This window comes from Pelophylax lessonae (assembly GCF_965119305.1).
Source record: "Pelophylax lessonae genome assembly, chromosome: 11".
NCBI classification, from domain to species: Eukaryota; Metazoa; Chordata; class Amphibia; order Anura; family Ranidae; genus Pelophylax; species Pelophylax lessonae.
In genome coordinates this window covers 189,212,341-189,237,735 of record NC_138778.1, presented here as the reverse complement: position 1 = coordinate 189,237,735, position 25,395 = coordinate 189,212,341, and the positions used below count along the sequence as shown (strand labels likewise).

The 25,395-nt window shown below is 45.3% G+C and overlaps 1 protein-coding gene across 1 annotated transcript in view; it reads right to left on the bottom strand.

Annotated features, from left to right (window-relative positions):
- The window catches only part of JPH2 (junctophilin 2), a 107,328-nt gene extending 95,613 nt beyond the window's left edge, over window positions 1-11,715 (bottom strand). The window contains exon 1 of the mRNA XM_082271993.1: window positions 11,307-11,715. Within this exon, the coding sequence (XP_082128119.1) occupies window positions 11,307-11,685 (379 nt within the window). The 5' untranslated portion in view covers window positions 11,686-11,715. The remainder of the gene's footprint in view (window positions 1-11,306) is intronic.
- Window positions 11,716-25,395: the final 13,680 nt, after the last annotated feature.

Below are 25,395 nucleotides of genomic sequence, written 5' to 3'. Positions count from 1 at the left end.
CTTCATCACTGAGAGGTAATGGTCCCCAGTGGGTCTCCAGCATTGAGAGGTAAGGGTTTCCAGTGGGTCTTCATCACTGAAAGGTAATGGTCCCCAGTGGGTCTCCAGGATTGAGAGGTAAGGTTTCTCAGTGGGTCTTCATCACTGAGGGGTAATGGTCCCCAGTGGGTCTCCAGGATTGAGAGGTAAGGTTTCCCAGTGGGTCTTTATCACTGAAAGGTAATGGTCCCCAGTGGGTCTCCAGGATTGAGAGGTAAGGTTTCTCAGTGGGTCTTCATCACTGAGAGGTAATGGTCCCCAGTGGGTCTCCAGGATTGAGAGGTAAGGGTTTCCAGTGGGTCTTCATCACTTAGAGGTAATGGTCCCCAGTGGGTTTCCAGCATTGAGAGGTAAGGTTTCCCAGTGGGTCTTCATCACTGAGAGGTAATGGTCCCCAGTGGGTCTCCAGCATTGAGAGGTAAGGTTTTCCAGTGGGTCTTCATCACTGAAAGGTAATGGTCCCCAGTGGGTCTCCAGCATTGAGAGGTAAGGTTTCCCAATGGGTCTTCATCACTGAGAGGTAATGGTCCCCAGTGGGTCTCCAGCATTGAGAGGTAAGGTTTGCCAGTGGGTCTTCATCACTGAGAGGTAATGGGCCCCAGTGGGTCTCCAGCATTGAGAGGTAAGGTTTCCCAGTGGGTCTTCATCACTGAGAGGTAATGGTCCCCAGTGGGTCTCCAGCATTGAGAGGTAAGGTTTCCCAGTGGGTCTTCATCACTGAGAGGTAATGGTCCCCAGTGGGTCTCCAGGATTGAGAGGTAAGGTTTCCCAGTGGGTCTTCATCACTGAGAGGTAATGGTCCCCAGTGGGTCTCCAGCATTGAGAGGTAAGGGTTTCCAGTGGGTCTTCATCACTGAGAGGTAATGGTCCCCAGTGGGTCTCCAGCATTGAGAGGTAAGGGTTTCCAGTGGGTCTTCATCACTGAGAGGTAATGGTCCCCAGTGGGTCACAAGCATTGAGAGGTAAGGGTTTCCAGTGGGTCTTCATCACTGAAAGGTAATGGTCCCCAGTGGGTCTCCAGCATTGGGAGGTAAGGGTCCTCAGTGGGTCTACATTACTTGGGAGTGTGGAGCTCCTCGAGAGAACGAATTAATTAAATACAAAGTGGATAGTGAATGTATCTCCTGTACTACACTGAATTGGCTCATTACTAATGATGTCCTTTGCGTCTGTGGCCATCATATGTATTACAGCACACTGATGGACAGAACATGCAGGAGCAGGACAGGGGAAAGTTCCCTTTGCATCATGGGTGTGATCAGACCTGCTGAACTACATACTGTGGAAAGGATTTATTTGGCACAGAAAGGACACCATGAAATGTTTTCACAGACAGTGCTGTGTAAGGTAATCCAGTGGTGGTGTGCAGATGTTCGATGAAGTGCTGTAAACCAATGACGGGCATCAAACCCTATTCCACATATCAGTAGGAACTTGTCAGAATTATACTTGGTACTCCAGACGGCTCATTTTCCACCCCCAAGCTGTAACTCCGAATGCTGGGAATGATATGCTACTGGAAACCCAGGGTAGAACGCTGACACGCAGTGTTTTGCGTCAGCTGATCTCCTGAATAGACTGCGCTGTGAGCTGATACTTGGGATGATTGACCTGTAAAGCTCAGGGGAAATATGTCCTATTTATGAGAAGGACGGATGTTAATAAAAACAAAAAACTTTTTTTCTTCATCTGCTGTCATGCAGGTGGAGGCAGCCATGATTACTGGTTTGTTGTATAAAACAAGTCTGACATTTCTGACCTTTGTTTGAAAATGCAAGTTGCCTGGCTGTCTTGGTGACACTCTTGCTTCAGTACTTTGAGCCCCTGACTAGGAGCAAGTATGCAACTTAGGACTTCCCAAATCCATCTCACCTTACCAGTCTGAGTGATTGGTTTAGGTCAGTGATGGTGATAAAAGACAGTGAGCCTGCATCCAACTATCTCATTTATTGTGAGGTACATAGTGCAATTCAGTACAGGCATCCCCTGCATCTTATTGTCCCTTATTCAACTGTACAGTATACTATGAAGTACAGGCACCCCCTGTATGCCACTGTCTTCTTTATTGTTTGCTACAGTATATAATACAGTACAGGCATCCCCTGCATCCCACTATCTCATTTATTGTAAGGTACAGAGTACAATGCAGTACAGGCATCCCCTGCATCTATATGGCCCTTATTCAACTGTACAGTATACTATGTAGTACAGGCACCCCCTGCATCTTATTATCCCCTAATCTACTGTAGGGTATACTATGTAGTACAGGCACGCCCTACATGCCACTGTCTTTTTTTATTGTATGCTACAGTATATAATACAGTACCGGCATCCCCTGCATCCCACTGTCTCATTTATTGTAATGTACAGAGTAAAATGCAGTACAGGCACCCCCTGTATCCTATTTTCCCCTATTCTACTGTACAGTATGCTGTGTAGTACAGGCACCCCCTGCATGCCACTGTCTTCTTTTTTGTATGCTACAGTATATAATACAGTACAGGCATCACCTGCATCCCACTATCTCATGTATTGTAAGGTACAGAGTACAATTTAGTACAGGCATCCCCTGCATCTTATTGTCCCCTATTCAACTGTACAGTATACTATGTAGTACAGGCACCCCCTGCATGCCACTGTCTTCTTTATCGTTTGCTTTTTTTATAACATTTTGTATATTGAAACACTGTTACGTTTTGCAATATATGTTAAATAAAAATTCTAAATTTTAAATTTGAGTTGGCATCCGTTACAGTCCCAAAATAGGGGGTTTCCTCTTTTTGTGTTTACTGCAAGTAAAGGGACGAGGGTGCTTAAACTCATTCTCCTTGATACATGCCCAGCTCCTACACCTTTTTCTTATCGTTTGCTACAGTATATAATACAGTACAGGCATCCACTGCATCCACTGCATCCCACTATCTCATTTATTGTACAGAGTACAATTTAGTACAGGCATCCCCTGAATGTTATTGTCCCCTATTCAACTGTACAGTATACTATGTAGTACAGGCACCCCCTGCATGCCACTGTCTTCTTTATTGTATGCTACAGTATATAATACAGTACAGGCATCCCCTGCATCCCACTATCTCATTTATTGTAATGTACAGAGTACAATGCAGTACAGGCACCCCCTGTATCCTATTGTCCCCTATTCTACTGTACAGTATGCTGTGTAGTACATGCACTCCCTGCATGCCACTGTGTCCTTTATTGTATAGTACTGTATATAATACAGTACAGGCATCCCACTTTCCCTTTTTTTGTATGGTTCATGTACAATACTGCACAAGAATCCCCTGTATCCCACAGTTTCTTTTATTATTGTACACCTGCATCTTACTGTCTCTTTTATTGCACAATACAGTGTACAATGCATCCCTTGCATCCCACTGTCTCCTTTATTGCATGATAAATCGTTCAATGCTCTACAAGCATCCCATGCATCCCACAGTCTACTTTATTGCATGATACTGTGTAGTAGTACAGGTATCCCCTGCATCTCACTGTTTCCTTTATTGCACACTACATTATACAGTGTAGTAAGGCATCCCCCTGTCTCCACTGTAGTGTGCACTATACAATGCAGTACACACATCCCTTGCTTGCCATTGTGCCCATTATTGGTATACAAAGCAGTACAGCATCCCCTGTGTGGGTAAAGTGAAATGTGCAGTATTATCTGCATACTTTTAGTGACTTAGCACTAAATCACCATGACAGCCAGGGAACAAGCATTTGTATAACGTCATCACCTATTGCAGCCCCACATATATTATTCATGATAAGTTTCCTTAATGAAATTGTATTTTAAGGCATCATCGGGTTGGCTTGATGCTAATTAGAAGCATAGCGGTTATAAGGCAGGTACCTGCAGTCCATCACAAGTTACATCAATGCAAGCTGAGAGCCACACATGCTTATTAGAAGCCATTTGCCTTCAAGCCAATAATGACATCTGTACTGGTTGTTTGATCCAAGGGACTCCTGTTGTCTGATTGGTTAATATTGGAGCAGAAGAGAGGCAGGTGGCTCATAACAACCAATCAGATTTACACATTTTATTGTAAGAATCTGGTTTCTCTGGGAAGTGGCACCAATGTGACTTTTGAACTCCACGTTTCTGTAAATTTGGTCCTTGGGATTGCAGCCATGCATTCCTCTAGTCCCAGCAGTGTCTTCTTCGTATCGTAAGCCTCTCAGTGGTGACTCATCAAATTCATGTGGGAATAATGTGAACAGCTGTCCGGTGAATGCCCCCCTCCATGGAACTATAGAAGGTGTCTGCTGTTCCTAGCTGCTCTGACACATTTTAATAGAGAACATTGAGAGCAGAATAAAAGAAATAGAACCACTTTGTCCAGTTATGTATCATGCAAACATACCAAAACCGATCCAGATCTTAGGGGACTGGCACATTGGTGTATTCACAGATCTTCCAGCTTCAGAGACAGGGAAGCAAAATTAATATTTTTATACTTGGTGATCTAAGTGTAGCACTACTCCCTTGGGAGCTGCTGGTTACTGGTTAAGTGTTTTAGCTCAGTCAGGAAACAGTCCAGGAGCTTTGGTTTTTGTGTTTTTATTTGGAACTGGGATAGGAGAAGGGAATGAGTGGGATACTCCAACTTGTATAACCATGCACAATTAGCTGTGACGACTGATTAATGCTGAGTAACGCTGTATAACGCTAGTCACCGCTAGGCCGCTGCTTCACCTTTTCATAAGCAGTGAAGTAGAATTAAGTGAACTTCCTGAGGTAAACTGTACTGTACTGCAGAACAATCTTCAGGACCCTTCCTGGCACCTCCTTTGTTCCTATTCTTCAGGGTCAACTACACGGCACCCCCTTTACTGTCAAACTTCCTGTGTGAGCTAGCTCCTTGATCCCCTGACTTCTCTGGAGTGCTCCCCTCTCCTAGGCAGACCCTGTGGCAAATCCCCAAATACTCATGACACTGAGAGAGACTCTGCCACCAGCTCTCTGGATCCTCTGCAGCTCAGCTCCACACCCGGTTCACTAGGCCGACCGCCTGAACCACTTTCCTTACACCTGCAGGAGGAGAGACAGCCATCTACCTCCTCCTGGGACTCTGCTTCCCGCCAAAGACGCCCTGTCACATGTCCCCTCTGTATTTATGGTCAATCACAGGATGCATTGCAGGAATGCCCTCCCACTGGGACTGCCATAAAACACGATGAATCACTGGCTGGTTTTCCTCCACTGTCCAAGAAGCTCCCTCATTGGATACAGTGGGGACACTTCCTCAGACCCAGTGAATCACACCTGGAAACATGTGACAGGCCAACTAATAGATCAGGCTCCCCTGATAAGCAGCAGGAGCAACAGATGTTTTTACCTAGCACCTACCTACCTAGGAGGGTGCTACATCAGCTCTGGGAAAAGCCTTGATATTGACTGAAGTCTTCTTAAAAAATTTATTAAATATTGATGCCTATTCTATTGAAATTGTGTAAATCATCAACCCTCTAAAGTATGTATATCTATCTTTTCCTGTTGTACCTGTGCAGGCTTCTCAAGTAACTGGTGAGGATTGTCAAAAGTCTGCCTAGAAAGGCACCCCTAGACCAGCCTTTCTCAACCAGGGTACTGTGTCACCCTGGGGTGCCATCTCGGTTCGTCTGAGATGTTGTCCATCGACTTTACTTGGTGATAGATGCTGTACACCATGGGTGCTCAACCTGTGACCCTCCAGCTGTTGCGAAACTACAATTCTCATCATGCCTCTGCCTTTGGGAGTCATGCTTGTAACTGTCAGCCCTGCAATGGCTCATGGGACTTGTAGTTAGGCAACAGCTGGAGGCCCACAGTTTGAGCAGCCATGCTGTAATCACTGTATGCTGGCAGAGATGTGCATTCACCCTGCAAGACACTCCCATCTACCCACTTGCTGCCAACAGTCAAGTGGAACTCTGTGCTCTGCGGTGCATACAAGAAGGGCTCTGGTTGGCTGCCAAATTGGTCAGCAGTAAGGCAAGAGCGCTGGTGGAAAAGAGAGGTGGAGGGGTCAGTGCCCCTGTTGGTGAGATATTGAAAGGGGTGATTGGAGTGATGCCAGATGTCCCAGAGATAGTATCAGTCGAATATAGATGCTTGTTAAAGTAATCGTCCACATGTATAGAAATGAAACTCCCCATATACAAGTCAATAAAAATGATAGATCAAAGTGGGCTTCACATCTGGCAGTGTAGAGGATTAAATAGAATCTAGTAATGAATCACCTCCCATTGATGGTAAGTATCATTTTAGACTGGGGTATGTACAGCATGCCAAGGTGGGTCCTGGACAAGAGGCGTATTTCTCCACTATTTAGGCTGTGGTCCCATTAAGGGGGATGATGAGAACATATTAGTACTCAGGGACTCTCACCCATGGAGGATGAGGGGTTCCAGGGTAGTCCGCATGGAGAGGAGAGGTGGACAGTGCTCTCTGGATGGATAAATCCTCAATAGGAACCAAGAATTCAGAGGCTCTGAGAGACTTTGGGTGGGAAAGATCCTCCAAACCCTGATTACAGGGACGTTTCTGTCCGGAAAGGATTAAGCCACCTGTAAGGAAGGCCTGAAAGGGAACAGGAAGGAGTTGGCACATTGTCCGTGAGATAAATAGGAATAGTTCACATCTGTGAGACAGTGTGGACTGTCTGGTGACTGAGATATTTGAATTGCTGAGCTCCTGCAGCGTTGACAGTATCCCTGAAGTAGACAGGAACCTTAAACCCAAGTGTGGGACTTGTATACTGGCAGTGAGCCATTAGGTTGTCTTTATTATACCAGGCTTGTGGACTGTTTGCCCTACTTTAGTCAAAGTAGGATGTTTTTGTTTGTTTGTTCTCAGAGTCCAATAAAGAGTCCATGAGCGATTTTGCACAATTTAAAGGGGTGTCATGACTGAAAAAAGGTTGGGAAACACTCCTCTAGGTTACTCTATGGCAGTGAATAAAATAAAATGGTACTGTGCATTCTGTTGTGAAAGGGGAGGAGGGGACGTAGCACTCTGTTGTGAAAGGGAAGGGGAGGATGAAAGAATCTGCTGTTAAAGGGGAGGGGAGGGCAGATGACTCTGCTGTCAAAGGGGAGAAGAGGATGGAGGACTCTGTTGTGAAAGGGGAGGAGGGGACAGAGGACTCTGTTGTGAAAGGGGAGGAGAGGACGGACGACTCTGCTGTGAAAGGGGAGGAGAGGACAGAGGACTCTGCTGTGAAAGGGGAGGAGGGGACTGAGGATTCTGTTGTGAAAGAGGAGAAGTGTACGGGGTACTCTGTTGGGAAGGGATAGGAGGGGACAGAGGACTCTGCTGTGAAAGAGGGGGACGGAGGACTCTGCTCTGAAAGGAGAGGAGGGGATGGAGGACTCTGCTGTGAAAGGGGAGGAGGGGACTGAAAACTCTGATGTGAAAGGTAAGGGGGGACCGACTACTCTAATGTGAAGGGGGGGGGTAATGAGGACTCTGAAGAGAGAGGGGGAGCTTCTAAGGTAAAGGGTGATCCTATTTAGACTGTGGTTCCTCAATATTTTGCATATTTTCAAAGACTGCCGCATGCCGCGAGTGAAAAAAGATTGAGAAAAACTGGTTTAGAGCATACACAGACACTAGATTAGATTAATAGATTAGATTATGTAATTGAGATAATTGCAGTCTAATAGCAAGGGTTGCTAAGTGTGCACACTAAAGCAGGTCATGGATCCAAGAGGGTGGAAGGACCCGCAAAATCTGACTGGCACCTTAAAATGTGTGCTAGGATTATTGAACTTTACATGTTCATGTGAATGGACAACCATCATCTCATGTCTATGCCAACCTCAATACTTTAGAGCACAACTACAAGACTTGGACATCATCTAAAGCTTTTGGGGAGTAAAACTCTATTCATTGCACACCAAGACTTTGCAAGGCTTAAAAAGGCCTCACAAGTGTATTTAAATACAAAACTTTTTCAAATGTTGCACAAAGTGTGTTAGGGTTAGAATCAGTAGCTGATTTCTTTGGCTGTCTTTGCTACCATTGGGGAGATTCACGCTCATTATTTGTCCTGGTGACCATTGTCATCCTAACTGAAAGTGATGGAGAAATCCCAAATTTTACAATTATTACTGGAACAGAGAAACGGGAGCAACCTTCCAATAGGGCCACATGTTTCAGTGAACATGTCTAGAAGGACATTTTCCCTCAATTTGTAGATATTGTTTCTGGTTTCCTGTTGGGTCTCCAGGACAGGAAGGAAAGATCAATCTGCCCAACAGGACACCAACCGCAAAAAAAAAAACTACAATAAAGAACAAAAATAAATCACAGGGGTTCTAACCTCTACCTACTCTACCAAAACCAAAAACAATTTCGGCTTAAGATCCAGGAGGCCCAAGGTAGTAGAGGCTATGGCTGGAAATGGGGCTTTAGATGATTGTCTCCCTGTCAGACCTCTGGACAGGGCAAACTTCTTTAGCTGGTGGATCTTCGGAATTGTATACCTATGTTTTTAAGTTACTAGCCAGTGCCCTTTCTAATGGTGGAATGACATGGAAAAGGGAGGAGGGCCTTTACAGACATTCTCATAAAACAGTATCTCTTGATGGAAAACAATGGCAATTGTCAGAGTATTCCAACTCCGCCAGCCAAACCTCATGCCATGTAACCTCCAGTTGGGGATGTCTGCTGGAGTCAAAGATGGCCTACAGACATACTAACACTCCACTGCCCACATGAGTTGATGCCCAGGTCAGGCAAATGTTCTTGTATGTGTGTAGCACCTGTAGACAACCTAATCAGATGGCATTTCTTATTACCAAGGATAAGGGGCCCCAGAGATGTCTCCCCATGCTTCAATACATGCTTGGGTGATTCAAACATGTTTAGCAGTAGCGATAGGTGACAAAAACAATAAGCCAGTTAGGATGTGTCTGTACATCCAAACATCCTCTTAGGTCTATGGCCACCTCAGTCGGTGACTCAAATATAACGTTAAAGTGAGCCTGCATTTACGTAAAAGTCCCTAAACCAAGGATCTCTGTAACCTATAGTCACATGCCTTCTGAAGATCTCCTGGGAGCCCCAAACGTCAAGCTGGGCGATAATCTGCCTAAACAGTGGCTTAAGTTCCTGTTTGGTCCATGAGGCTGTCCATCATAAGGCTGGCCAATGGTGAGGCACAGGAGAGTAGGAGCCATGTGTGATTTCATTTTAGTTGTCAAGATTATAATTCTTAAATTGTTTAAAAACCTGCATATTGGACAGATCTTCCTGCCAGCCATGTATTTATGGCTGATCTAAGGCTAAAGCTACAAAGACTTTTTAAAAACTCAATCCATTGCTACTCTAAGAGATTTTAGCAGCATGGCTAATACACAGTGGACACACATGGTCCTTTTAACAGTGTAAGCTACACAAGTAGCATCACAGTTGATGCATTGTGCAATCATGAGATCATACAGCACAATACTTGTGTGGCATACATCCTATGTCCTTGGTGCCCAACCTGTGGCCTGAAGGCCACTTCGTTCTTGCTGTGCAGTCTTTGAGTCCCAGCAGTAATGGGACTGCAATTGTAATGATTCCTGATCATGGCCTAAAACAGTACAATAGTTGTGTGGCATATACCCTATGGCCTTAGTGCCCAACCTGCAGTCCAACCTGTGGTCTTAAGGCCACTTGATTCTTGCTGTGCAGTCCTTAAATCCCAGCAGTAAAGAGACGGTAATTCTAATGATACCTGATGAAGACATAATACAACGCAATAGTTGTGTGGCATACACACTATGTCAGAGGTGTCCAAACTAGGGATGCACCGATCCGGCTTTTTTGGACCCGATACCGATATCTGGCGTTGTGAAATTGCTGATACCGATACCGGAACCGATCCGGAGCTACACACAAAGCAAGCGGCTGCAGTACAGAGCAAAGCCGCTGCTTCATGTGTATGGCTCCTCCATTCACAGGCGGAGTGCATCTGATATCACTCCGCCTGTGAGCCGGACCTATACAGGAAGAAGCGGCTCCCATCCCATACTACTACTGCACCTAGTAAGGGATGGCTGAGCCGTTACCAAGCAAAAACCGGATCTTGCCAGTGGATCGGTCATTGTTACTGTTCCCCCAATCCATCTAAAATGGCCATATCGGTGCCAATATCCGATCCGAATATCAGATCAGTGCATCCCTAGTCCAAACTATGGCCCTCCAGCTGTTCAGGAACTACAATTCCCATCATGCCTAGTTATGTCTGTGAATGTCAGAGATTTACAATGCCTCATGTAATTTGTAGTTCCTGAACAGCTGGAGGGCCATAGTTGGGACACCCCTGCACTATGGCCTTGGTGCCCAACCTGCAGTCCAACCTGTAGCCTGAAGACAACTTGGCTCTTGCTGTGTAGTCCTTGAATCCCAGCAGTAAAGGGACTGAAATGCCAATGATCTCTTGCAGTCTCCTATAACATGTTCTCAGTCTCTTTCTGTGTCATGATACATGTCTCCAGTCAACAACACCTGTATCATATCCACAGTCCGTCACCATCTCCTGTAGTATGTCTGCAGACCATATTCAGTAGCATTACATATACTGAAAAATGTGTTGGCCCTTGGTAAAATCAGGGACCACAATTAGGGCCCCACTATACCTTGTAAGCTGACAATCACTGCTCTGAGTAGTCTGTTCTTGAATATGTGCAGTAATAGTTGGCTACCCCTAGAAATGAATTTGTTTTAGTAGAATGATAAAAACCCAATATGTAGTTCTTTGATGGGCCTAATGATCATTAGAGATAGTGGAGAGCTACACCCAGACTGAGCTCACTGGTACTAAGCCAATGCTTTCATGACCCCAAATGGCGGCCAGCGTGTAATTCCAAAACCATCATCAAAAGAGACAAACCGTGGGCAATCATTACATTTGCAAATCAGAATTTTTACGATTTGTTTTGTTCAATAAACATCATTGAGTTCTGTTTATATGTATGAGATCCGCATTTTTTACCCAAATCAGAGTGCTAAAAGGGGCTTTATTACTGCTTATTAAACAAGTGCCATTTATTTTTGTTTCAGTAGGCATAGGCACGAGCGAGAAAAGGAGTCATGAGAAGTATATTTTTATTTACCTCCCACGAATATCAAGCCTTAAAATGAATACAGTTTTTTATTTCACTGCTTATCCTACAACTTGCTCCCCACTGGATCATGTCCTATGGGCACCATAAGACATACAAATGCTACACACCACAACCATCTATGTATACATGCTATAGATTCATACCTCCATCTGCATACGTTTCAGTACCATATCCATCTTGTAGGCCACTCTGCCATGTTCCTTCATACTTTGCCCCGCTGGTCATACTCTGTCGGACTCCATACCTTCCTTTAAATCCATGAGTCCATTCACCTTTGTACACCCAGTGTCCTTTGGTTTCCACTCCCAAGCCGTGTCTTTTGCCTTGCGACCAATATCCTTCATACGTATTACCGCTGGGCCAGGTGTAGATGCCTACCACCTCGAACCCGTAATTCCAGGACCCCGAGTATTCTCCTTGGCCTTTCGGTCCTGTGCAGATGCCATGCCCATGGGCTTTACCACCTTCCCACCCCCCACAGTATGCCCCTCCGTCGTCGAAGTCAAACCGCCCTCCGCTCATGCTGACTTAAAATGCAAAAAAAAAAAGAAGAAAAAATTTCAGCGAAATATGGGAAAAAAGTTTCAAAAATGATTTTAAACCTGATTAAAAATGTGTAATTTTTGGAGGGGTAAAATATATATATACTATCTAAAAATAAAAATAATTTAAATCCGATTGAAAGTGTAATTGTCTCATGAATATTGCGCAAAGTGGCTCTAAGCTTTTAATTGGGTAAAAAAAATAATTTGGTGCGGGGTGGCGGGCTTGAAGCCAATGCTAGTTCTCACGGTGCAGAGAGGGTTAATCGGATTGGATCTCTTCGGCCTGGGTCGTGTCACAGTTAGGAAAGGGTTAACTTGCTCCGCAGCCTGTCCTTGCATTATTTGGCTCTTCTTGTTCATGATATCATTTCGGTGGTCCTAGATTTTTTAACCCCCCTCCCAGCAAATGGACTTGCTCCCCCCTTGTCTCTCTCTGTGTCCGGGCGAGACAGCAGAGTAGAGTCCCAGGCACACAGCCTGCGAGTGCGGGAGAGGAGTGAATGTTAAAACAGACCTAACAAGGGTATTGCATCCCAGCTGTTCCAAAAATATAGCCCAATCCCTGCTCCGCTCAATGGCTACTTCTCACAGCAAGTACAGAGAGAGAAAAAAAACTTCACTATAGAGAGGGACGGACTGATGGCAAAAGAAGACAGACTTAAAATAGATCTTGTGGACGATTGGGGAATATTTGTTCGTGTCGTGGGGGCACTGCTGTTTTATTAGCCAATATTCTGCCAATGGGGTGGTTTGAGCATGGCAAGAGAACAGAGAATATAACACAGGCAACGCAAGAGGCACCTAAGCCAATCAATAATGCATGGCTACTTTAAATAGTAGTCCAATATATTATTATTAGTAGTAGTATTAAAAATAATAATAATATTCATAATGCTTTATAATGCTTTATAGTATTATTTCATTGAATAATAATCTTAATACTATAAAGCATTATGAATAAGATTATTATTAAATGAAATAATACTATAAAGCATTATGAATAAGATTATTATTAAATGAAATAATACTATAAAGCATTATGAATAAGATTATTATTAAATGAAATAATACTATAAAGCATTACGATTTCATTTAATAATAATCTTAATGCTTTATAGTATTATTTTGTTTAATAATAATCTCATTCATAATGCTTTATAGTATAATTTCGTTGTTTTCACAAATCAAGTGACTTGTGTATGGATAGCCAAAATTATTTTTATTCATTTTTTGTTTTAACCACTTGATCTCCATAAGATTTAACCCCCCCCCCCCCACACCTTTATATCCAGGCCATTTTTTTGCGATACAGCACTGCATTACTTTAACTGACAATTGCGCAGTTGTGCGACCCTGTACCAAAATAAAAATAAATATAAAAAATGTCCTTTTTTCCCACCAATAGAACTTTGGTTTTGTTGGTATTTGATCACCTCTGCAGTTTTTTTTATTTTTTGCACTATAAACAAAAAAAGGCAGACAATTTAAAAAAAAAAAAATTTTTTTTTTACTTTCTGCTATAAAGCATACTCAATATAGCAATGGAAAAAAAATCATATTTCTTCATTAACCAGTTCTGGACCGGAAGGAATTGCCCCCTTAATGACCAGGCCATTTTTTGCAATTCGGCACTGCGTTTCTTTAATGGAAAATTGCGCAGTCAGGCGACACTGTACCAAAATAAAATTTCCACGACTGGAGCTTTCTTTTGGTTGTATTTGATCACCTCTGCAGTTTTTTTATTTTTTGCGCTATAAACAAAAAAAGACCAGCAATTTTGAAAAAAAAAAAATACAATATATTTTACTTTCTGCTATAAAGCATATTCAATATAACAATGGAAAAAAATCATATTTCTTCATTAACCAGTTCTGGATCGGTAGGATTTACCCCCCTTAACGACCAGGCCATTTTTTGCGATTCGGCACTGCGTTACTTTAAAGGACACTGGCGACACTGTACCGAAATATAATTTCCACAAATGGAGCGTTCTTTTGGTGGTATTTGCGTATTTGCTGTGCGATTTTTATTTTTTGCGCTATAAACAAAAAAAGAGCGACAATTCTGAAAAAAAAAAAAAAAGCAATATTTTTCACTTTCTGCTATATAACATTCCCAAAACAAAAAATTAGAAATCAAAAATTTTCATCCTTTTAGGCCAATTTGTTTTCTGTTACATATTTTTGGTAAACAAAATCGCAATAAGCGTATTTTGATCGGTTTGCGCAAAAGTTATCGCGTCTACAAACTATGGGAATGCTTTATGTCCTATTTATTTATTTATTTTTTTACTAGTAATGGCGGTGATCTGCGATTTTTAGCAAGACTGCGACATTGCGACGGACAAATCGGACCCCTAACTGACATTTTTGACACTTTTGGGGGACCAGTGACATTACTACAGTAATCAGTGCTAAAAATATGCACTGTTACTGTAATAATGACACTGGCAGGGAAGAGGTTAACACCAGGGGCAATCAAAGGGTTGAATGTAAGCCTAGGGGAGTGTTTCTAACCGTATTGGGGATGTGCTCGTGAAATGACCATAGAGACCTGTGATCCTATATAGAAGGATCACAGGCGCTCTGTAATTTCAGAGAGAACAACAATCTGCTTTGTTTACAACAGCTGACCATCCTCCTCTCTCAGTGGCCAGCGGGAAGTGATCGCGGTTGCCTGGCGGCAATCGCGGCCGCGTGGATTGGCATCCCCGCTGCCTAGTGGGGGCGGGAGCACGCTGCCTGCAGCACACGCTCGCCCCCCAACACCACGCGTGCGACTGACATAAGGCTATGTCGTTTTGCTCAGCCGAGCCAGCCTGCCGCAGTAAAACTGCGACGGGCAGTCGGCAAGCGGTTAAATTAGGCCAATATATATTCTGCTATATATTTTTGGTAACAGAAAAATCCCAAAAATAATATATTGATAGGTTTGCGCAAAAGTTATCGCTTCTACAAACTATGGGATATTTTTTTTTTTCTACTAGTAATGGCAGCAATCAGCGACTTATAGCGGGACTGCGATATTGCGGCGGACACCTAACTGACCCTTTTTGGGGACCAGTAACTGTACTAATGACACTGGCTGGGAAGGGGTTAACATCAGCGGCAATCAAAGGGTTAAATGTGTTCCTAAGTTGTGCTTACTCACAGTGGGGGAGGAGCTTTGACTAGGGGAAGGCAAAGATCTGTATTCTTAGCAGAAACACAGGATCAGTACCTCTCCTTCTGACAGAGCGCCGGTCAGCCTTGCTTAAATAGGAAGGTCACCATTCTGTTTCTTTCCTGAACGATAGGCGGGACCCGGCAGACATCAAATGCACCGGGCCCACTGATTGGCTCCCGCTGTGTCCAATGACAGCAGAATCGGGTCACCGGCGGCAGGCATACACGCCCCAGACCCGGAAGTGCAGTATCACATGATCATGTGCAGGAGAGCCGCCTTATATATACAGTATGCGGTTGGCAAGCGGTTAAAGCTGTATTAAACCTGTAAAACCAGTTAAAGCTGTATTAAACCCAAAAGCAAAAGTTTATTCTATTGCAGCTTACCAATTCTTAGATATGATGGCAGCATTTGTTTTCTTTTTTTAGGCTTTCTTTCTTCTATTTTTATCTGGTATTCCAGCCAGCAAGTTTTCACAGCACAAAGCTCTCCAGCAGAATGTATCAGTTTACATGGATGAGACAAACCACTTAACACTGGCAGGGGTGATTTACAATGATCAGCTTTTTATTCATTCAAAACCTTTAGCCCTGGTTCACACTAGCGCGGCTTTGAAATCGTGCTACTTCAGCGTGACTTCAAAGCTGCCCAATCAGTGCGACTTTGACTTGCCCTTTTATTGCAGCTTGCCACTTCTTTTAACAAAAGTCAATGCAAGTTGCAATGAAATTGTAAAAAGTAGCGCAGGAACCTTTTTTGATGCTGCTGCGACTTGAGTCGCAATGATTTAAGCAGTTTCCTTGCCAGCAGTGGGGCGTGACTTATGTGATCTTGAACTGTCAAATTTGCATGACAAATCGCACCGGTGTGAATCAGGGCTTATCCTAGAAGGAAAAAAAGTTTGCTGTAAGTGATTATAAAGTGTGAACTGGAGTTTGGCTTTAGTTTGTTAGTGGTTCTAAATCTGCGAGTCCATCAACACCCCTCTCACTCCAAAACTGACATTGCTGCTGTCTGCTGTGCCTCCTCTGCTCATTCTTCCAGAGTTGTGTCTCACTAATACAGGAGGTGAGTTACTGGCCAGGAAAAAAACAGGCACAGCAGCCCATTCAGATGAATAGGCTGCCCTGCCCGCACAAAACCGCTCAAGTGTGAGCCCAGCTGTAAAAGCAGTTTTATCTCCTTTGCAGATTTGGTTTCTGAATAGGAGGGTCTGGTTTACTATAATCACCTGATACACTCTGTGTTCTGGTGAGAAAAGCAGCAGCGCCTGCATCCCTTTAGAAGTAGTTAACCATTAGGGAGTGTCTCACCAAAAATGAAATTCCTATTGCAAGGGGTGCCAACAATGGTATTTGTATCTTAGCACTCACATCCTAGAAAATCAGCCAATCACAGAAGCAGAAAAAAAAGATTATAACATATAAAACTGCTACAGAAGCCACTTTGTAATTTACTGTTAATAAAAAAGGACTTTTACATGTCATTTTGAAGTTGACGTAATTTTCAAAAATATTTAAAAAAAATCCAAAATGCAATATGCCAACCTATCGGTGTTCTGCACAATACTGGTGTATAGAACGCCCACAAAAATATCATTTTTTGTTTCTTTATAAAAGTGGAGTTCTCCTTTAACCTTTTGGGTTTCTTCTCACCATTTCAGTGACAAGATCATCTTTTCATACGCTTTAAATTCCTACCAAGATAATATTTATTTTCGGTGTTGCTGGAGGTACTAGTACATTGTTGGCATGAACATCATTTGTTTTTTTATAGATTTGTATTTATCGGCGAATGGTATATTTTCTGTAGGCATATTTTTTGCTGCTGGTGTCATGTGTAACTTAATAGTGGACAATTCTGCTTGCAGCCTAAAATCTTTTATTGCATGTCTCCGACCTTGAACCAACCTGCATTAACCACCAGCGTCTTACTCCCCTTCAGGGCTGCTGTTAGAAATCGCGGGGCCCCGTACAGACTACCTGGCAGGGCCCCCTCAAGAAAATATTAAAGATATATTTAGCTAAAATTACAACAAAATCACTATTATCAGACACAAATATAACATAAATGGCATAATTCCTGCTAAATCTAAAAAAAAAAAAAAAAAAACTAAGGTAAATAAAAAAGATGAGATGAAAAAAATATACAGGCTGGGCAGTTGGAGCTCAGTGATCAGAGAGACAGAGAGAGAGAAACAAAGTTACAATTTACAAATAAACTCCTGAGCAGAGATAAGTGCTGGGAGGGGGGCACACAGGGAGGGGGATTAGTGAGGGACGACTGTCTCTTTCTCAACAGATAAAAGCTGATAGCAGGGAGAGGGACAGATCAGATTCAGGTGCTGGAGGAAGATTTCTGTATTTGTTGTCCATCACTAATCCCCCTCTCTGTGGGGGCCCCCCTGTGTGCTAGGGCCCCCTACAAGAGGGCTGGTGGTCCCCCCCCCCCATCAGCGGCCCTGCTCCCCTTTATACCAGAGCCAGGTCCTGGGCAGAAATCCACATCAACACCAGTTGTACCTTCACCTGAAGCCTCATAGGCTTGTTTGTGGCTCCAGCTTTTGGGACAGCCACATACAAGTCAACTCCATTATACAATATTTAGTCCTATGAGACCTGTATTGTCTAGTGCAGGGGTCTTCAAACTGCAACCCGAGCCAGATGTGGCTCTTTGCTTGCCTTTATTCAGTCCTTGGGGCACCATTCCTCCCCACTGATACTCTTGATGGGGCACCATTCCTCCAAGCTAACACCATCAATGGGGCACCATTCCACCCACTGACACCATTGATGAGGCACCATTCCTCCCACTGACACTGCTGATAGGGCACCATTCCTCCCACTGACACAATTGATGGGGCACCATTCCTCCCACGGACATCATTGATGGGGCACCATTCCTCCCACTGACACTGCTGATAGGGCACCTTTCCTCCCACTGACACAATTGATGGGGCACCATTCCTCCCATTGACACCATTGATGGGGCACCATTCCTCCCCACCGACACCATTAATGGGGCACCATTCCTCCCTACGTACACCACTGCTGGGGCACCATTCCTCCCCACCGACACCATTGCTGGGGCACCATTCCTCCCCACCGACACCTTTGATGGGGCACCATTCCTTCCCACCGACACCATTGCTGGGGCACCATTCCTCCCCACCGACACCTTTGATGGGGCACCATTCCTTCCCACCGACACCATTGCTGGGGCACCATTCCTCCCCACCGACACCTTTGATGGGACACCATTCCTTCCCACCGACACCATTGATGGGGCACCATTCCTCCCCACCGACACCATTGATGGGGCACCATTCCTCCCTAACGACACCATTGATGGGGCACTATTCCTCCCCACCAACACCATTGCTGGGGCACCATTCCTCCCCACCGACACCATTGCTGGGGCACCATTCCTCCCCACCGACACCATTGATGGGGCACCATTCCTCCATGCTGACACAATTGATGGGGCACCATTCCTCCATGCTGACACAATTGATGGGGCACCATTCCTCCCACTGACACCATTGATGGGGCACCATTCCTCCCACTGACACCATTGATGGGACACCATTCCTACCAGTGACACCATTGGTCGGGCACCATTCCTCCCACTGACACTATTAATAGGGCACCATTCCTCCATTCTGACACAATTGATGGGGCACCATTCCTCCATGCTGACACCATTGATGGGGCACCATTCCTCCATGCTGACACAACTGATGGGGCACCATTCCTCCCACTGACACTATTGATAGGGCACCATTCCTCCCACTGACACTATTGATGGGGCACCATTCCACTCACGGACACCATTGGTGGTGCACCATTCCTCCCCTCTGACACTATTGATGGGGCACTATTCCTCCCCTCTCACACCATTGATTGGGCACCATTCCTCCCACTGACACCAATGATGGGGCACCATTCCCCCTCTGACACCATTGAGGGGGCACTATTCCTCCCACTGACACCAATGATGGGGCACCATTCCCCCCTCTGACACCATTGATGGGGCACCATTCCTCCCACTGACAGTATTGATAGGGCACCATTCCTCCCACTGTCACTATCAATAGTGTCAGTGGGAGGAATGGTGCCCCATCAATGGTGTGAGTGGGAGCAATGGTGCCCCATCAATAGACACCATTCCTCCCACTGACACCATTGATGGGGCACAATTTTTCCCCCTGGCACCATTGATGGGGCACCATTCCTCCCCTCTGACACCATTGATGGGGCACCATTTCTCCATGCTGAAACCGTTGATGGGGCACCATTTCTCCATGCTGACACCATTGATGGGGCACCATTCCCCCCCACTGACACCATTGGTCGGGCACCATTCCTCCCACTGACACTATTAATAGGGCACCATTCCTCCATTCTGACACCATTGATGGGGCACCATTCCTCCATGCTGACACCATTGATGGGGCACCATTCCTCCATGCTGACACAACTGATGGGGCACCATTCCTCCCACTGACACTATTGATAGGGCACCATTCCTCCCACTGACACTATTGATGGGGCACCATTCCACTCACGGACACCATTCCTCCCCTCTGACACCATTGATGGGGCACTATTCCTCCCCTCTCACACCATTGATTGGGCACCATTCCTCCCACTGACACCAATGATGGGACACCATTCCCCCTCTGACACCATTGAGGGGGCACCATTCCTCCCACTGACACCAATGATGGGGCACCATTCCCCCCTCTGACACCATTGATGGGGCACCATTCCTCCCACTGACAGTATTGATAGGGCACCATTCCTCCCACTGTCACTATCAATAGTCACTATGGTGTGAGTGGGAGCAATGGTGCCCCATCAATAGACACCATTCCTCCCACTGACACCATTGATGGGGCACAATTTCTCCCCCTGGCACCATTGATGGGGCACCATTTCTCCATGCTGAAACCGTTGATGGGGCACCATTTCTCCATGCTGACACCATTGATGGGGCACCATTCCCCCCCACTGACACCGTTGATGAGGCACCATTCCCCCCACTGACACCATTGATCGGGCACCATTCCCCCCACTGACACCATTCATGGGGCACCATTCCCCCTCACCGACACCATTGATGGGGCACCATTCCTCCATACCGACACCACTGCTGGGGCACCATTTCTCCCCACCAACACCATTGATGAGGTACCATTTCTTCCACTGACACCATTGATGGGGCACCATTCCTCCCACTGACAAAATTGATGGGGCACCATTCCTCCATGCTGACACCATTGATGGGTCACCGTTCCTCCATGCTCACACAATTGATGGGGCACCATTCCTCCCACTGACACCATTGATCGGGCACCATCCCCCCCCCCTCTGACACATTGATAGGGCACCATTCCTCCCAGTGACACTATTAATAGGGCACCATTCATCCCACTGACACTTTTGATGAGCACCATTCCACCCATTGACACTTTTGATGAGGCACCATTCCACCCACTGACACCTTTGATGGGGCACCATTCCTCCCAAAGACACTATTGATCGGGCACCATTCCTGCCAGTGACACCATTGATGGGGCACCATTAACCCCCTCTGACACCATTGATGGGGCACCATTCCCCCCCCCACTGACACCATTGATGGGACACCATTCCTCCCAGTGACACCATTGATCGGGCACTATTCCTCCCAATGGCACCATTGATTAGGCACCATTCCTCCCAGTGACACCATTGATCGGGCACCATTCCTCCCACTGACACTAATGATGGGGCACCATCCCCCCTCTGACACCATTGATGGGGCACCATTCCTCCCACTGACACCATTGATCGGGCACCATTCCTCCATTATGAAAGATTTAGTCCTATGAGACCTGTATTGTGTAGTGCAGGGGTCTTCAAACTGCAACCCAGGCCAGATGTGGCTCTTTGCTTGCCTTTATTCAGTCCTTGGGGCACCATTTCTCCCCTCTGATACTCTTGATGGGGCACTATTCCTCCCAGTGACACCATTGATCGGGCACCATTCCTCCCAGTGACACCATTGATCGGGCACCATTCCCCCCAGTGAAACCATTGACCGGGCACCATTCCTCCCACTGACACCAATGATGGGAACCATTCCCCCCTCTGACACTATTGATCGGGCACCATTCCTCCCACTGACACCATTGATCGGGCACCATTCCTCCCACTGACACCATTGATGGGGCACCATTCCTCCCACTGACACCATTGATGGGGCACCATTCTTCTCACTGACACCATTGACTGGGCCCCATTCCTTCCACTGACACCATTGATCGGGCACCATTCCTCCCACTGACACCATTGATGGGGCACCATTCCTCCCACTGGCACCATTGATGGGGCACCATTGATGGGGCACCATTCCTCCCACTGACACCATTGATGGGGCACCATTCTTCCCACTGACACTATTAATAGGGCACCATTCCTTCCACTGACACCATTGATCGGGCACCATTCCTCCCACTGACACCATTGATGGAGCACCATTCCTCCCACTGACACCATTGATGGGACACCATTCCTCCCTCTGACACCATTGATGGGGCACCATTCCTCCCACTGACACCATTGATGGGGCACCATTCTTCCCACTGACACCATTGATGGGGCACCATTCTTCCATGCTGACACCATCGATGGGGCACCATTCCACTATGCTGACACCATTGATAGAACACCAATTCCCCCACTGATACCAAGAATGGGGCATTTATACTTAGTGGTGCCGCTCTAAGCTGAGGTGTAAAATCCTGTTGGTGCTCAGAATTGTAGGTGATGTTGGCGTGAAAAATAATTCATCCAGTGAGAAGTGAGAATTAGAGCAGAAAGCCGCTGCTCACTCAAACCGATCCTAATAGGGATGTGCACATGTAAAAGCCTCAAGTCAATGCCGCTTGACGCGTTTTGTCCCACCCACTGGGGTTTAATCAGGTAACCTCTATGATTAAGCCCCAGGGCGTGGTGTGAAATGCATCAGCCGGCGTGGTCTGAGGAGCGGCATTGACTCATGGCTTTCCCGTGTGCACATCCCTATTAGGATTGGTTTAAGTGAGTGGCAGCTTTCTGCTCTTAGGCCGGCCATACACGGTTCATATCTCGGATTTGAACCGTTACTTGGCAGGCTGAATGTATCAAGTTGATCAATCGATCAACTTGGGTACAACCAGCCTGTTGGATTTGCTTCTGATTATCGCAAGCGGCTGCTATAGCCGATAACGGTAATCACTGTCTTCTCCCGGCTGGGGTGGCTTCTCTGCCCGCTTCAGCCCCCCCCCAAGACCATTGCTCAGCCGAAGGGATTACCCTGTCAACACTCTCTGTGTTGATGGGGGAATTGTGCAAACTTCACCATCTATGGCCTGCCTAATTCTCACAAGAATGGAACATTGTTTACTCCCACTGACTACGAGGCATTTTCTACTCCCACAAGCCTCAGTTTGGGTTACCCTAGAGCATACAGGAGAGTAAACTGGCCCTTTGTTTAGGAAAGTTTGGAGACCCCCTGATCTAGTGCATCATTATTATCCCAGAGGAAACCCTAAAATTATTCGTAGGTCTTTCCTAAAAGCAATTCAGTCAATGGGGATATTTACATTGGTGATCAGTAAGAAGGATTTTACCCTAACAAAGCGCTAAAAAGCTAATTGGTGTCTTGCTGCTGGTTTTGCCAAGTGGCTTTGGAACGTTACAGACCTCATGAAATGGAGATCAACCAGCCACAGCTCAAGGAACCCCCAGCAACCTCTGGAGGAACCATAGAGTTCCATGTATACCTGGATGAGAATGGCTGATCCAATGTACGTGGGTCTCGCACAACTGTTTCTTTGACCCTGTGTGATGTGTACGGCAGGTGTTCCCACTACCTGTATAGGCAAAATATGGCCATCATTGTGGATTGGCAGCCTTTTTTTGTGTAAATGTATAGAATTTTCAAGCAACCAAATATAATACAGAAAAAGAAACAGGTAATTATACAGTAGCATGTGAAGTAAAAAAAACAAAACAAATTGAGACATTAAGAGAAGAAACATTAGGATGAAAAAACAGGATCTGGCCGTAAGGGGCAATCAATCAGTTTATACAACTCGGAACTATACACAGTTTAGTTATATAAGGAGATAACAGAGTTATTACCCATATGCAGCCATCAACGGAAGATGGCTCTGGCAAAATCTTCCCAGTATAGGCTACAATTACATGGGTATGAGTAACGCCAGTGATGTATAGTAACTAAGTAGAACTACTTCACTACTGTACTTAAAGCGGAGTTCCAGCCTTTCACTCACCTGTCCAACAGTCCAGCGATGCGGCCGCCCGAAGCCTCGATCCTCTCCCTCGGCGCCGGCATCACTGCTGTGGGCACCCGGCTGTGACAGTTTGCGGCTTCACAGCCGGGTACGCACTGCGCATGCGCGAGTTGCGCTACGCGCCGTGATTGGCCGGCAATCATGTCCCAGAAGATTGCAGGGAGGGAGGGGGAGAGGAGAACTTCCGCTCAGGGCGCCGCGGCGCTCCGAGCGGAAGTGGGAGCGGGTACCTGTCAAAACTAGGTACCCGCTCCCCCCCCCAAAAAAATGACATGCCAAATGTGGCATGTCGGGGGGATAGGACCACCTAAAGCGGAAGTTCCACTTTTGGATGGAACTCCGCTTTAAGTACCGAAAGGCGGTATCTGTACTTTCCTAGAGTAGAATTTGTTTCTCCTACTTCCACTTTTACCTCACTACATTTTTTCAATGATTTCAATACTTCTACTCCAATATTTTTTTTTTTGTGCTGCATAGTTACTCGTTACTATTATAAAAATTACCACTGCCAGAACAGTAGATGGCAGGTTTCATGTAGCTCAAAACATGTGTATTATCAGCGCATACGAAAATAAATGCTACTGTATGCATAAATAAAAGCTGCATTTGACAAAACAATATGATGTTCAAACTTTTGACTTCTTTCTTTAATAACTACATAACACAGTACATGTACTTTTACTTTCAGTACTTGTGTAGTAATTTTTTTTTAAAAAACTACTTGCAATACTTAACCACTTGCCAACCAGTCACTGGGACTGTACTGCGGCAAAGTGGGTCGATTCCGTCCAGCGACGTAGACCTACGTCGCTGGACTCCTCCCCCTGTAGGCGGCGCTGTTTTCGGTCACAGCGGGAGTCGGGCCAGCTGCTCTTCCCCGATCGTCGGGGAATCGAATTTGGAGATTCGCCCGCTTGTGTAAACAGAGCAGGCGGATCTCCTAAGTGACAGACAGTGACAGATTGCAGGGTTCAGCATAGCTGAACATGCGATCTGTCCCTGTGTCACTCAGTCACCTCCCCCCACACACATCAGTAAGCACCAGGCATACATTAACCCCTCCCTCTCCAATAAAATTAACCGCTTCCCTGCCAGTGTCATTTTTACAGTAACAGTGCATATTTATAGCACTGATTACTGTAGTAGTCACTGGTACCCCCAAAAGTGTCAAAAATGTCAGTCAAGGGTCCGATCTGTCCGCCGCAATGTCGCAGTCCCGCAAAAAAAAATCGCAGATCGCCACCATTACTCGTTAAAAAAAAAAACACCAAAAATGACAGAAATCTTTCCCTTAGTTAGTAAACGCAATAACTTTTGCGCAAACCAATCAAAATACGCTTATTGTGATTTTTTTTACCAAACATAGGTAGCAGAAAACAAATTGGCCAAAAATTAAAAAAAATTTTGATTTTTACATTTTTTTGGGGGGGGGGGAATTTCATATAAAAAAAATGTTAAAAACACTGTTATTTTTTCATAATAAACGCTCTTTTTTTGTTTATAGCGCAAAAAGTAAAAATCGCATAGGTGATCAAATACCACCAAAAGAAAGCTCTGTTTGTGGCAAAAAAAAGACGTAAATTTAGTTTGGGTACGGCGTCGCACGCTAAATTACTTAGCATCACAAAATTATACTTGGCTCTGTATTCTCTAAAAAGGGTGGTACTGGGAGGTGGGTAGGGGGTGGAACCAAGGGACAGTGCTCAGAGGTAGGTAGGGGGCAGAGACAAAGGGTGACCCAGAAGGAAGGAGTACCTGCACCTATTCTCTGAGAAAAAAAAGACCTGCCCAAATGTATATCACAAACATGGGAATCGCCATTGCAAGTACTGAAGACAGAAGGTTAGCATGACAGTCACGTAACTAACATTTGCAATGGCCACCTCCATATTTCTCCTTGGAAATGTTCCTTTTAAATCTCCAGCTTTCCCCAAAATTGATTCAGCAGATCTGGTCGTGGTATTGTGACCCAGGAACGGGTGACAAGTTCACTGTGATTCCTAATAGACCATTCACAGAACATTTCCCGCTATTTATACGAACATATTTTTAGTGTTAGATTTTTTTTATGAAACGAGATTCTTGAAATAGAAAAGTAATGATTCACTGCGCCCGCTCCTCTATTAATTCTCCTAGAGAAAGCGTTGTAGAAAATAAACTATTTATGGTCTTCTGGTT